At 33.8% G+C, this 12,243-nt stretch overlaps 1 protein-coding gene across 1 annotated transcript; it reads left to right on the forward strand.

Moving 5' to 3' along the window:
* Positions 1-1,749: 1,749 nt before the first annotated feature.
* On the forward strand, positions 1,750-11,203 carry LOC113762289 (beta-glucosidase 12-like). Its single transcript, XM_027305674.1, is given in 14 exon segments — positions 1,750-1,915; positions 2,208-2,277; positions 3,131-3,189; positions 6,026-6,080; positions 6,083-6,100; positions 6,521-6,598; positions 6,697-6,784; positions 8,447-8,702; positions 9,041-9,156; positions 9,559-9,776; positions 9,885-9,916; positions 10,018-10,120; positions 10,202-10,304; positions 10,867-11,203. Coding segments are annotated over 14 exon segments (1,506 nt in total). The 5' UTR covers positions 1,750-1,774; the 3' UTR covers positions 11,036-11,203.
* The last annotated feature ends 1,040 nt before the right edge of the window (positions 11,204-12,243 follow it).

A 12,243-nucleotide genomic window follows, 5' to 3' on the forward strand; every position in this document is an offset into this window, starting at 1 on the left:
CTTCTCTACTTTCTGACAGCTCTTACACTAAGGGGAAGCAGACAATGAAAGGTAGAGAATATGTTATTTTTTTTGTTATTTGATAATTGTGCTAAACCCTAATAACCACCAACTAGTAGGTGGTTTAGATAGGAATTTTAACTGTTGTAAATTTTTACCCTATTTTATCTCCTCCTATCCCTCAATTAACCCATTAACCTAACCTGTAACTATTTTTTGCTTTTACCTATGGTAAATTACCATTTAATTTAATTGGGAAAGATAAAAAAAAACAGAGCCAAAAAATCGTGGGTTTTACAGCATTTGTCAATGTCATGCCAATAATTGAGCTTATGATTGAGCTGAGTTGCATGATTGGCATCACAATGCCAGCAGCTAATATTTATTAAACCTGGGCCTCTTGTTGAACTTGATTTCTCAGCGGCAAGGACATGGAGGTGGAGCCCTAAACAATAATGTAACACTGAACAAGTGGCTTCTCCACAAAAATCTTCAGCCAAGAAAATTTTCCCTTCCTCATAAAATGCAACGCAACCTGCACGTCTCTAAACAAAAAAAAAAAAAGAATGAATGAACGAACAAGAGGGAGGAAGAAGACAGACAATTAGTCTAGAAGAGGGAGAACGAATCACGCATGCACGCACCTTTGTGTTGTGAGTTGCTGTGATAATATGCATCAAGTGATTGACAGTGTCCGGAAATTAACATGAGATTCGATAAAATGCTGAGAGAGTTGAACATTGCATCGATGCCAAAGGAGTTCATAGATATAAGGGACAGGATTTTGACAAAGTCAGCCGGCAACTCAGCCGGTTCAGAAAGTAATTTCCACTTTAGTTATGAAATTTAGGGTGTTTATGTGGAGATTTTTAAACAATAAGGGGGTAAGGTGTCTTTTCACGAAACCACAAGGGGGTTCCTTGTATTTTACCCAACATACAAAACTGTCAGGATCCAAGCGCGGAACAACAACTATTGAGATATCAAGTACACAACAATTTAATGACAAACAAGCCACAAGTATGAAAGATAAACGACACACAATATTTAATGTGGTTCGGGTCTACCATTGAGTGTACGTCCACGGAGAGAAAATCCATTCTTTATTATGAGAGGAAAACCCTATACAAGAATATAACTTGAACCCAAGTCTAATCCTTGTATACCATCTCTCATCTTCCAAGAACCGTCTCTTACCACCCCATGTATAAGGCTACATGTTGCCTCTTGTATGCCTTTGTGTATCTCTTTGTATTATATCAGCCCATCTATTTATAAAGAACATTATTTAGCCAAAACCCAAATAATAATAGGACACCAATTCTAATTCCTAGACTTGCATAGAATAGGAAATAACTTCTAATCCTAAACTAAATAGAATATTGCTTGGTTAATATTTCAAGTAACTAAAACCAATTAAAAAACTAGTTACTTCCACATAAAACAAGAATTCTACCTAAAAGAAATTAAACCAATTTCCTAACAAAAACAATATGTAAAACTCTTGAGATTAAGCATAAACTTTCGAAAAAAAAATTTTTTTTGCTTTTGATACCTTAAGAACATATCAAATTTATATTGAAATGTAAGAGTCAAGAATTTTGCCTTTTACTAGTTAAAACATAATAAAATTACACTAATTTACACTAATAAAATTACACTAAGGTTACGTCATAAAGTTCCACAAATAGAAGACAGAAGACTCAGGAACCATTGGCCAACTCATCTATTTAAAGAGGGGGGACCTCGAAAGCTTCCAAGACCACACTTAGCTATGGCAATGCAAGTCACTTTTGTGGTTGCCCTTCTTCTACTCCCCCTTCATCTCCTAAATGCAAGAACTGTCATAACTTCATTCAATCGAAGCAGCTTTCCTGATGATTTTGTATTTGGAGCTTCCTCAGCTGCCTATCAAGTACACTTGATCTTGTTAATTCACCACCTTTTTCTTTCCTTTTAACTTTCCACCGTTCCCGCACTCTTTTCACTTCCAATAGTCAGACATAGAATTCGAAAACTGAATTTGGCATCCTGTGTTTACTTCACGAAAAAATAAAATTACCAGTCCCATTTTTGCAGTCCCTGTACTTTTACCAATTTTTTCTTTTTGAAATGAAAAAAAAACTGTATTTTAAATTTTTATTTCCTTTTGTGCATTTATCCTAATGGTAATTTAAAGTGTGAATGTTTATCTTTTCTTGTTCCAGTATGAAGGTGCAGCATTTGAAGGTGGGAAAGGTCCAAGTATCTGGGATACATTTACCCATAAATATCCAGGTCTGTATATGTGACACTAATGCTCAATTCAATATGAAACCACAATTTTTGTTACGAACTTCTCTAACCAGTGCTTCAACTAATTAAAACATATATTTTTTCATCTGTACTGCATTTACCTGAGTGGTTTACTGTAAAAAAAGAAGCGCTTACTACTTTCCTTTTTTTTTTTGATGAGGTCAAAAAGTACAATGAAGGGCAATGCTAAATCTACCCTCTTTGTCCTAAATTCAAGCCTTAATTGTATTGTTAGCAAAGAACTGATAAAAATATGTTGAATTAACAACTACAAATGAAAAAAAAAACTAATGTCTTTCTTTCTATGGTAATCAAACAGCTTAAAAATATGAAGAAAAGAAATAATTTGCAATAAACTGAGGGTTGCAATGTGCAAATCAGTACGCACAATTGATACAAACACAAGGTAGCAATGCTGTAACAATTGTAACAACACGAGGCAGCAAATGCCAGATTTGGAGTCTCTTCTTTGCCCTTGTTAATCCAATCTGCTTTAATCACATCCAATAGTATACATGGGCTATAAGCAAAAGCATTGAGAATCCACATCCCTGAAGATTAGAATTATCAGGAAATAATCCCGTAATAAATGCAATGTGATAAGCTTAAGAGTCCAAGGCCTTGTTTGGATTGTATTTTCTAGGATTTTTTGTAGAAAAATTACTATAGCGATTTGATGTATGTGAGAACAAAAGGTAATAGAAAAATGTGATCACGGAAAACGATACAATTTTTCGATGAAAAATGACTATCCAAACGGGCCTTTGCCTTTTGCCGACACTTCATGTGACATCTCAACCACACTTTTTCTCAAACATTAGAACTTTTTTTGCAGGGAAAATCTTGAATGGAAGTAATGGTGATGTAGCCGAAGACTTTTATCATCGATACAAGGTATATTATTATTATCACAAAAAAGTATGAACATAATGTTGATTAATACTAGACGAAACGGAGAGTTAATTGATTAACTAGTAATTAAATATTTGTTGTTGCATGTTATTTATTTTCTTTTCCCAGCTAACTTTTCAGCTTGACGTATATTTTTAAGCAGAAAAGATGTGGAGTTTAAGAAATAAAAAGGAAGAACTAAGAAGGAAAGTAACTCTTGACGTTAAGTTTGATTAGAGGTGGCAAAATGGGCGGGATGGGCGGGATTTGCTTGGGTTTGTGATGGAACCGAGTCATATGGGTTTGGGCCCAACCTTACCCATATGTGTTTTGGGACTAACTTGGGCGGGATCACTTTGGGATGGGTTTAGATTGATCCCGTCCAATACCCAAATCTATTTTCTACATATTTTTTTTCCTTTAATTCATTTTTATTTTTTATATAATTTTAATATTTTTGATTTATTAAATTTTTTTTAGTTTTATTAAATAAACATGCAAGTGCTTTATACTCAGGATTCCCATAAAAAATTGGATTAACAAATAAAGGAAAAAATAGATATACAGTCATATTCCAACATATATCAAGATGACCAAGGTACTTAAGGTGTTGAATATTTATCCTCATCATTGTCCAAAGATGACAGGTCTAAATTGACTGAAATGTTGAAAATTCTTGTGGATAATGACTAGGAAAACTACTAGATTATATTCTCTAGTATGACTATAAAAATTGTTAAAGATAATTTTTTAATCTAAGACTCCGTTTGGATTGGCTATTTTTTCAAAAAATAAGTTTTTCAAATACAATGTTACAGTAATATACAATAACTCAAAAAACATCCCATCCATATTAGTATATCAAATATTTCAAAAAAATTTTATAGTAAAAATTTTTCATATACACTGCTATAATAAAATATTTCAAAAATACCCCCCAAAAATAGTTAAACCAAACAGAGCCCTTGTTATTTGAGCCCAATGGGTACCCAAGTATTTCCCAAGTATTCCCATCAATTAATGGGTACAATTGGGATTTGTCCCATTTTAAACCCAATATCTAAATCTAATACCCATCCCGCCCAAAGTCCCCATGGGCATGGGTAACCCATTGAGACTTGGGACAAATTGCCACCTCTACAGTTTGATATACATTTTACTTGTCCATGAATTACAAAATTTGACGAAGAGCCCTTCAAGTCATGCATGTGGATAATTTACAGACTGTATCACATCATTGTAGGGTAGACAGTACTTTTCAACGTACAAATGCTGGGCAATGACTGGGGACATGGCACATGGTCTAGGACCAATCTAGGCCACAATTGGATGTACGAAATCAGTCCAAACAGTTTTTTTTTTTTTTTGTTCTTTTGAAGAAAACGAGCATTTTCAATCAGTCCAGACAGTTCATTTTAAAAAATTTTGAATCTTGATGACAAAATTTGTTTATAATCATTTCTTTGATTCTAGAGAATAAACTGGAAAAACTTTTATTAATCACCTCAAAAGCTTATTCAAGGGAAATAGAAAAAAAATTAAATACATGAGGAAAAAACACTGTAACAAATAATTTGTGATTATATGAAAATATATCTTCAAATTTTTCCATATATGAAATTTTGATAAGCTATTTTTCAGTTTTTTCTATTCATTTTTGTAATTTACATATAAACGAAATCCATCTAATTACCGTAACTTTTTGTACCCCACAAAAAAAATTTCTTTTTTATGACGGCCTCAAAAATTCTTTTTTGTTTCACATTATCCGATAGAGACTTGCCTCATATCGGATGTAACTATTTTTTTATGAGATCATCTATTTTTGTACCAACAATAACTAAAAATAAGATTAATTGCCTTTTCATTTGAGCCAGAGGACATAAATGTGTCGTAATCTACCTAATTCTCAATGAAATGAATACTACGCGCCTACGGATGGAAGGGTTCCATCATTGGCGTTAAAAGGACACACACGGGACACTGACAAGGGGAAGTGTACGGCTGCAACTTGCAAGCAATTCGAGCTGGCTGGCCAGCAGTTGCGAGTTGTGTCCGTCAAAACTTGATTGGAGCTCGATTAATTTTGAGTTCGGATCATTTTAGCAAGACTATCGAGTTATGTCCGAGTGTAAATATACTTGGCTCAAATTGGCGCGTCAAAGTTGCTCGATTTTATATATTTTTCATTAATTTTTTATTAGTATTTAAATTGCATAAATGTCTCCCACACTTTATTATTTATTAGAGTAAAATACCTACTTTATCCATTTTAAAAGATACTACAACTTTTAATTTGATCTCAACTAAGCTCAAAACGAAGTTTAAGATCGAGCTTAAGTTTTACAGTAAAAACTTGATCAAGTTTATATCTGAAAAAATTGAATCAAACTCTGCTTAATTAAACTAAAATTTGATTAGACTCAACTATTTATAACCGTAAATAAGAGGACACGTAGAGCTCTATGAGTACCATCATGGAACTCAAAAGGGCGGATACAAGGAGGGGATGGAAACTGAACACCTTCCACTATTTGGGACAACTTGACTGGTGATCTGAGAGGGTCTATATATATATGTACCACATCGGAAAGTTAGTAATGGTATGTTTCATGCCTTATTGTCTTACAAGTAATTAAAAGTTTCTTCTTCCTATATGCGCTTGCTAAATACTACTTCAGTCTCAAGTAGTTGAACAATGTAGTCTGCTTCTAAGTTTTCTTGAGATTGCTATTTTGATTTTTCATTTTTAGTTCAAATTAAGTGCTTATTCACAAGTAATTTGCACGCCATCTGATTATCGCCTTTTTTTTTTTCCCTTTTAATGTATTGGCAACAGGATGATGTCAAATTGATGAAGTTTATTGGACTGGATGCTTTCAGATTTTCCATCTCCTGCCCAGAATATTGCCTCGTAAGACATACCACAAAAACTATTGCTCAAAATTGGCGTGGCTATAGGCCAATAGCCCATCAAATTTGTTCATTTTCCAACTCATTCAATCATTCGTACTTCTTCTTGTGACGCACCATAACAAAGTTCAATAGTCAGATTCAGAATAATTTGATGTATAATAATTAAGCGGTTTGTCTAATGTGTGTTCAAAGCAGACGGAATAATAAGATTGCCGAGTTTTAGTCTTTTGAAAAGCAAAGTCAAGCTAATAAACTATCTGATTGTCTATATACATGGGGACCACTATATTTGCAATTTTACATAGCAAATTAAGTGCACGATAGATGTACAATAAAAAATTATTGATCAAAATTGTTTGATTATTTATAGCTTATAAGTTTACTCTATTACTCGTCATTTTGTTATTCACATTTTCAGGCGGGAAGCTAAGTGGAGGTGTTAACAAGGAAGGCGTAGCTTTCTACAACAATCTCATCAATGAGCTCATATCAAATGGTTCGTTAGCTAATTTTCGTTCGTTAACCGCTTCCGTGGAACAAACATTTTTCTTTATTGAGTTACTTATTAACAATTTTTCCTAATATCGTACTTAGGTATAAAGCCCTTCGTGACAATCTTCCATTGGGACGTTCCCCAAGCACTTGAAGACGAGTACCACAGCTTTTTAAGCCCTCTCATTGTGTAAGTAAAAGCTAATGGAAGTTCCAACTCTTTTTTAGCTAATGGAGGTCGAAGCTATTACATCATTTAATCTAAAAATTATTTATAACTATGAGTTTTTCCAACCTCACATAGGCGGATCTAGGTGCAATCGTAGGCAATAGTTGATGGTCCAAATTTACTATCAAGGTCTAGAAGAAATTTGGACCGCCAGTAAGCACTTTGATTCCAACTATTAATGGGAGCAATCTACTAAGAAATTGACACGATGTCAAATAAGCATATTTTGCCTTTATCCAAAAAAGATAAAATAACAAATTCCACTTTCACTAATTGATAATTGCACCTATAACTATGACAATATTGATCAACAACTTTCTATAAATGTACAGGGTCGACAAAATTACTTGGAATATTTTAGGGTCAAACCCAGAGGATTGAGTTAATCTCCTACTTTAATTATTTTAACGAATTGCAAAAGCCAAATTTAAGGATTAAACCACTTATTAAGAAGCAAAACAATGATCAATTCAATTAGAAAGTGGATGAGAAAACAATAGATGGAAGTCTAGGGTTTTAGGTTTTAATCCAAAATTTGAGTCAATTATCTAGTTAATTTCTTAATAAATCATGAACGCATCACACAATTATATTTTATATTATCTCTCGATACATCTAAAGTGTGCCTAATTAAATCTTATGTCTCTTTGGAACTCACAAGTATTCAATTAAATCCTTTAAGAACTTTAGTGATATAAGTGGGTTATACAAACCCTAACCTACTCTCATGATTAAATTAAGTATGCTTATCTATCTAATATAAGGCTGTATCTTACTTCCCAGTTTAATACGAACCCAAAGATCATGTTTATGGTGATCAAGCATAAACATGTAACTAAAATCAAGATAGATAAATCACAGTAAAAGACAAGAAATTAAACCAGAAAAATTAATCAGATTCTTTCATAAAAATCCTAACCCTAGAAATAAATTTAGTTCAATATAATTGGAAAATTAAAACCATGAATTCAAAGAGTTAATACAAAGATGAGAATAAGAGAAAGAAAACTTCTCAGTTGCTTGCTCCGATCTCTTTCTTGTGTGCTCCTTGATTCGCCAACGTTTGATCTTGGTTTCTCAAGAATAAACTATGAAAAAATATTAGAACTAAACTAGGCTAATATTTTCTAACCCCAAAAAACGTCCTAAGTACTCTTATTTATAGCCTCTTCAAGTCCCAGTTGAATTTCAAAAGGAATAGGTTTCTTAAAACTGAAGAAAGCGAGTCGGCATACTTTCGCCATGAACTCCGCCACGAACTCCAGCCTAAACTCCTGCACCGGAGTTGTATCGAAACTCAAAAGTGGCCAGAACCAGAAGAATACCGACGAGAAGACCAAATTAAAGACTGGCGCCGGTTATTGAGGATCTGCGCTGGGATCGCTATGGATCCGTCGGCAGATCCTTTTTATCCAGGCAAACTCTCGTTTGCTTTTATTCCTTCCACTTTTGTTGCATTTACAGTCCAATACTTGATCAATTGTGAACTTCACTTGCACCAACCGACAACAACTCAAATGAGATATATATATATATTCAAAGTAAGCTTACAAACCACAATAAATAATTGGTTCACTTGTAGAAAACTACTATAATTCCGACCCTTTCCAATCATATTTCCAGGGATGACTACTTAGATTTTGTAGAGCTGTGTTTCAAGGAATTTGGTGATCGAGTGAAGCATTGGATTACCATGAACGAGCCATATATTTTCATTAATGGAGGTTATGATGGGGGAACTCTGGCTCCCGGTCGCTGCTCTGCTTGGCTAAACAACGATTGCCCAGCAGGAAATTCAGCAACTGAGCCTTATATAGTCGGACACCGAATGCTTCTTTGTCATGCAGCAGCTGTAAAATTATACAGAGAAAAATACCAGGTCAGCAATGTCATTTCTCGTTCCCGTAGCTAATTAACTATCTAAAAGTCATTGATACTATTTAATGCTAGAATTTGTTTGTTGGCTCGTTTGAACTAATGTTCATTTTGGCGCATTTGACGTCTCAATTTTGTTTTTGAAAGACGTCTCACATAAAAAGAGCATCTCTACGTTACAAGTTAAGACTCTTAGTTAACCCTCAATGAACATAGGTTCTTTAATCTTCAGCATGCATCGCCAATTTTGTATCAATCCCATGAACCCTGAAATCATATTAGTGAAGGTAATTTCTGTGCATGAGTAGATGTTAAATGCATGATTGAAACTTCAATTTGCAGGCAAGTCAAAAAGGAGAGATAGGGATTACATTGGTGTCTCACTGGATGGAACCGTACTCTAGAAGCAAGCTTGACATTCTTGCAAAACAAAGAGCTCTTGATTTTATGTATGGATGGTGAGTTTGGACAACAATTCTCTTTGCAAACATTGAATTCTTTCTGGTTCAACTGCGTCAATCGTCAACTTCAAGGAATAGGAATTGTATTCCTGTTCTAGATTTATTGTTTGCTCTTTTCCATTTTCTATCTAGGCAGCACAAAGTAGTACAGGTATTTATCTGAAATTTACATTGACTAAAAACTATAGTTGTAAGACAAGACATCCAAATTAGTGGTAATACTAATGATTCTACAATTCAAAATTCAGGGCTGGCATTTTGTCAAGAAAAAATAAATAATAGTTCTTAAAATAAATTAAATTAGAACAAAAACTTTTGGTGCTTCATCTATCTTGTCTAAGCAATCTTATCTATAGATGCATGCTTACGATGTATCATGGATTTGTGATGGTTTCGCAGGTTTATACATCCATTGATATATGGAGATTATCCTGCAAGCATGCATAAACTTGTTAAGAATCGTTTGCCCAAATTTACCCCGGAGCAATCTAAGATAATCAAGGGTTCTTTCGACTTTCTTGGAGTGAATTATTATACAGCAAAATATGCAATTAATATTGCCTCTCAGAATAATATCAACGTTAGCAGCTCTACAGATCCTCTAGTCAACCTCACTTGTAAGTTCTATGGCTGATAATCTCATATTTTTGCCACAAAACCGCAGTTAATTCTTCCAATTTATGAATTATGCTATACAAATTCTTGATTATTTTCTTCGTTTCCAGCGGAAAGGAATGGAAAGTTCCTAGGTGATCCGGTATGTCTGTCTGATAATTTCTAGATTTTTCCAAATCCCAACTACACATTCCCTGTTTTACATGGAAAAATATTTAATATTTTTCTGAAAATTCATTGTAGACTGGAGTCAGTGCCTTCTATGCCTATCCAAAGGGACTTCGAGATCTTCTTGAATACACCAAGAAAAACTACAATAATCCCACAATTTATATCACGGAGAATGGTACATAAGACAATCTATTATTAATGCCTTTGCTTCTCTTTTATCTTTTCGTTCTCTCTTGATTGCTCTGATTATTTTCAGGGATTGGTGATGCAAATAATAGCACACGAATAAAAAGTATCAAGGATTTCCAACGAGTTGATTTCTACCATCGCCATCTTTTGGCTGTTCAAGAAGCCATGAAGTGAGTCTCCTTGCTTTTCGTTGTTGTTTGCAATTAAAAGTATGGGAAAAGTGGAGGAAATTTAGGTTTTTGTACCTTTCTACGTTTTTAATTAGCAGAAAAGTTATAAAATTTACCTACACTTTTCCTCGCTTTTCTACATTTTGTCTCCTACAAAGTTTGCAACATTTTGGAGGAAAATTTTTAGTTACACGTACTATTTATAATAACCGCCACTCTCTATTTTCACCCAAAATTTTTCTTGTCAATCAAACATGTATAAGAAAGTGACTTTTTTTTTCTTTGGTCGATTTTCCTTCGCCTTACTTTCTCACATAACTTTACATCTAATCAAACAAAACCCAAGCCAAAATTTTATTCCAAACCATACTACCGTATTAGATGTCAACTAAATAGTACTTTACAAATTCTAATTTTAGCAAAATGTAAATCCTTTTAAAAAAAAAAGTAGCCGTCTTGTTGCCTAGTGATGTTATAATGGTACTTTTATTTATCTTTTTATTTGTTTTTGTAACTTTACAAGGTGCTTATTTTGATAAGAAATCAATCGTAATCTTGGCAGATTGGGAGTGAATGTAAAGGGTTTCTTTGCTTGGTCATTTCTTGACACTTTAGAATGGAACTCCGGTTATACCTTGAGGTTCGGTATATGCTACGTGGATTACAAAGATGGACTGAAAAGATATCCCAAAAGCTCTGCTCTTTGGTTCAAGAAATTTCTCCGCAAGTAAAAAGATGGCTACGTTGATATGATGCACTTCTGAGTGGATCCAGACATAGCTTGGGCATTTCAGAATAAAATATTTTTCCATAACTATATTTAAGAAGTATTTCTTCTTTCCTCTTTTTGGGGGAAGCAATCAGAATGTGCAAATCAATATCCAATTGCAATATTATCCCTACTACTGGACTTTACCAAATATTCTGCATTTTATTTTGGGATCACCTAACCCTTCTCTAATTTTAAAAATTACACTAACCTCCTCAAATTTATTGTTTGGATAATAAAATCTTTGAAATTACACAAATTTATATGAAAATCCTGTATCACCCTTCTCGTTAAAATATATATATATATATATATTCTCTTACATTCTTCTTTGTACCACCAAAACCACTAACACTATCATCTTTTTGCCTCTACAACAGCTACCAAGTCCACCACTGTTACCGCTGCACAGGTTGCCGCCTGGAAGGGTAAAAAAACAATAGAAAGCTCTCTAAGACTCTTTTGTTTCTACCACTAGAGCCACACCGCCACAAACAATTCCATCTATGTTATTCCTATCATAATCCCATGGCATAACTTGTCGGACAAAACTAAAAAAAATAATAAAAATAATAAAAATAAAAAAAAAACCAATAAGAGATGCTCTAACAATCAGTGTTTTTAAAATCGAATCGGACCAACCAGTTCGATCGGTTAAATTGCAAACCAATTATGACACCAATCCGATTTTCTACTAAAGCCGAAAGTGACAAATAAATCGGTCAAGACCAGTCAAACTCGTCAAAACCGGTAAACCCAATGAAACCGATAATTCCTGACTTTCAGTTTTCCCCTCAATCTTTTTTTAAGTTTTGCAAAATGCTAAATTCTATGAGGTTGCCAAGGATCAAACTTGAGACTTTTGTTATAGAAGTTCAAAATAGTAACCATTGTACCATCACATCCGATTAGACTTTGGTGGTAACACATTTATATAAAACTTACCAACTAAGGCACAAAAAAGCAAAAAAAAAAAAAAAAAGTGTCTATACCCTGAAACCATGAGTTGCCCCTTCAAACAGTTATGACAGCAAATTACATGATTAGCAGGTGTAGTTGATTAGTTGTATTCTGTTACGATTTGCTGAGCTGGCAATACATAACCACCATGTGCTAATTGTACCGATTCTTCCTTTAGATAAATAACCAATAGAATCCAGTGATAAGGAC

This window comes from Coffea eugenioides, chromosome 2, assembly GCF_003713205.1.
Source record: "Coffea eugenioides isolate CCC68of chromosome 2, Ceug_1.0, whole genome shotgun sequence".
Taxonomy (NCBI): Eukaryota; Viridiplantae; Streptophyta; class Magnoliopsida; order Gentianales; family Rubiaceae; genus Coffea; species Coffea eugenioides.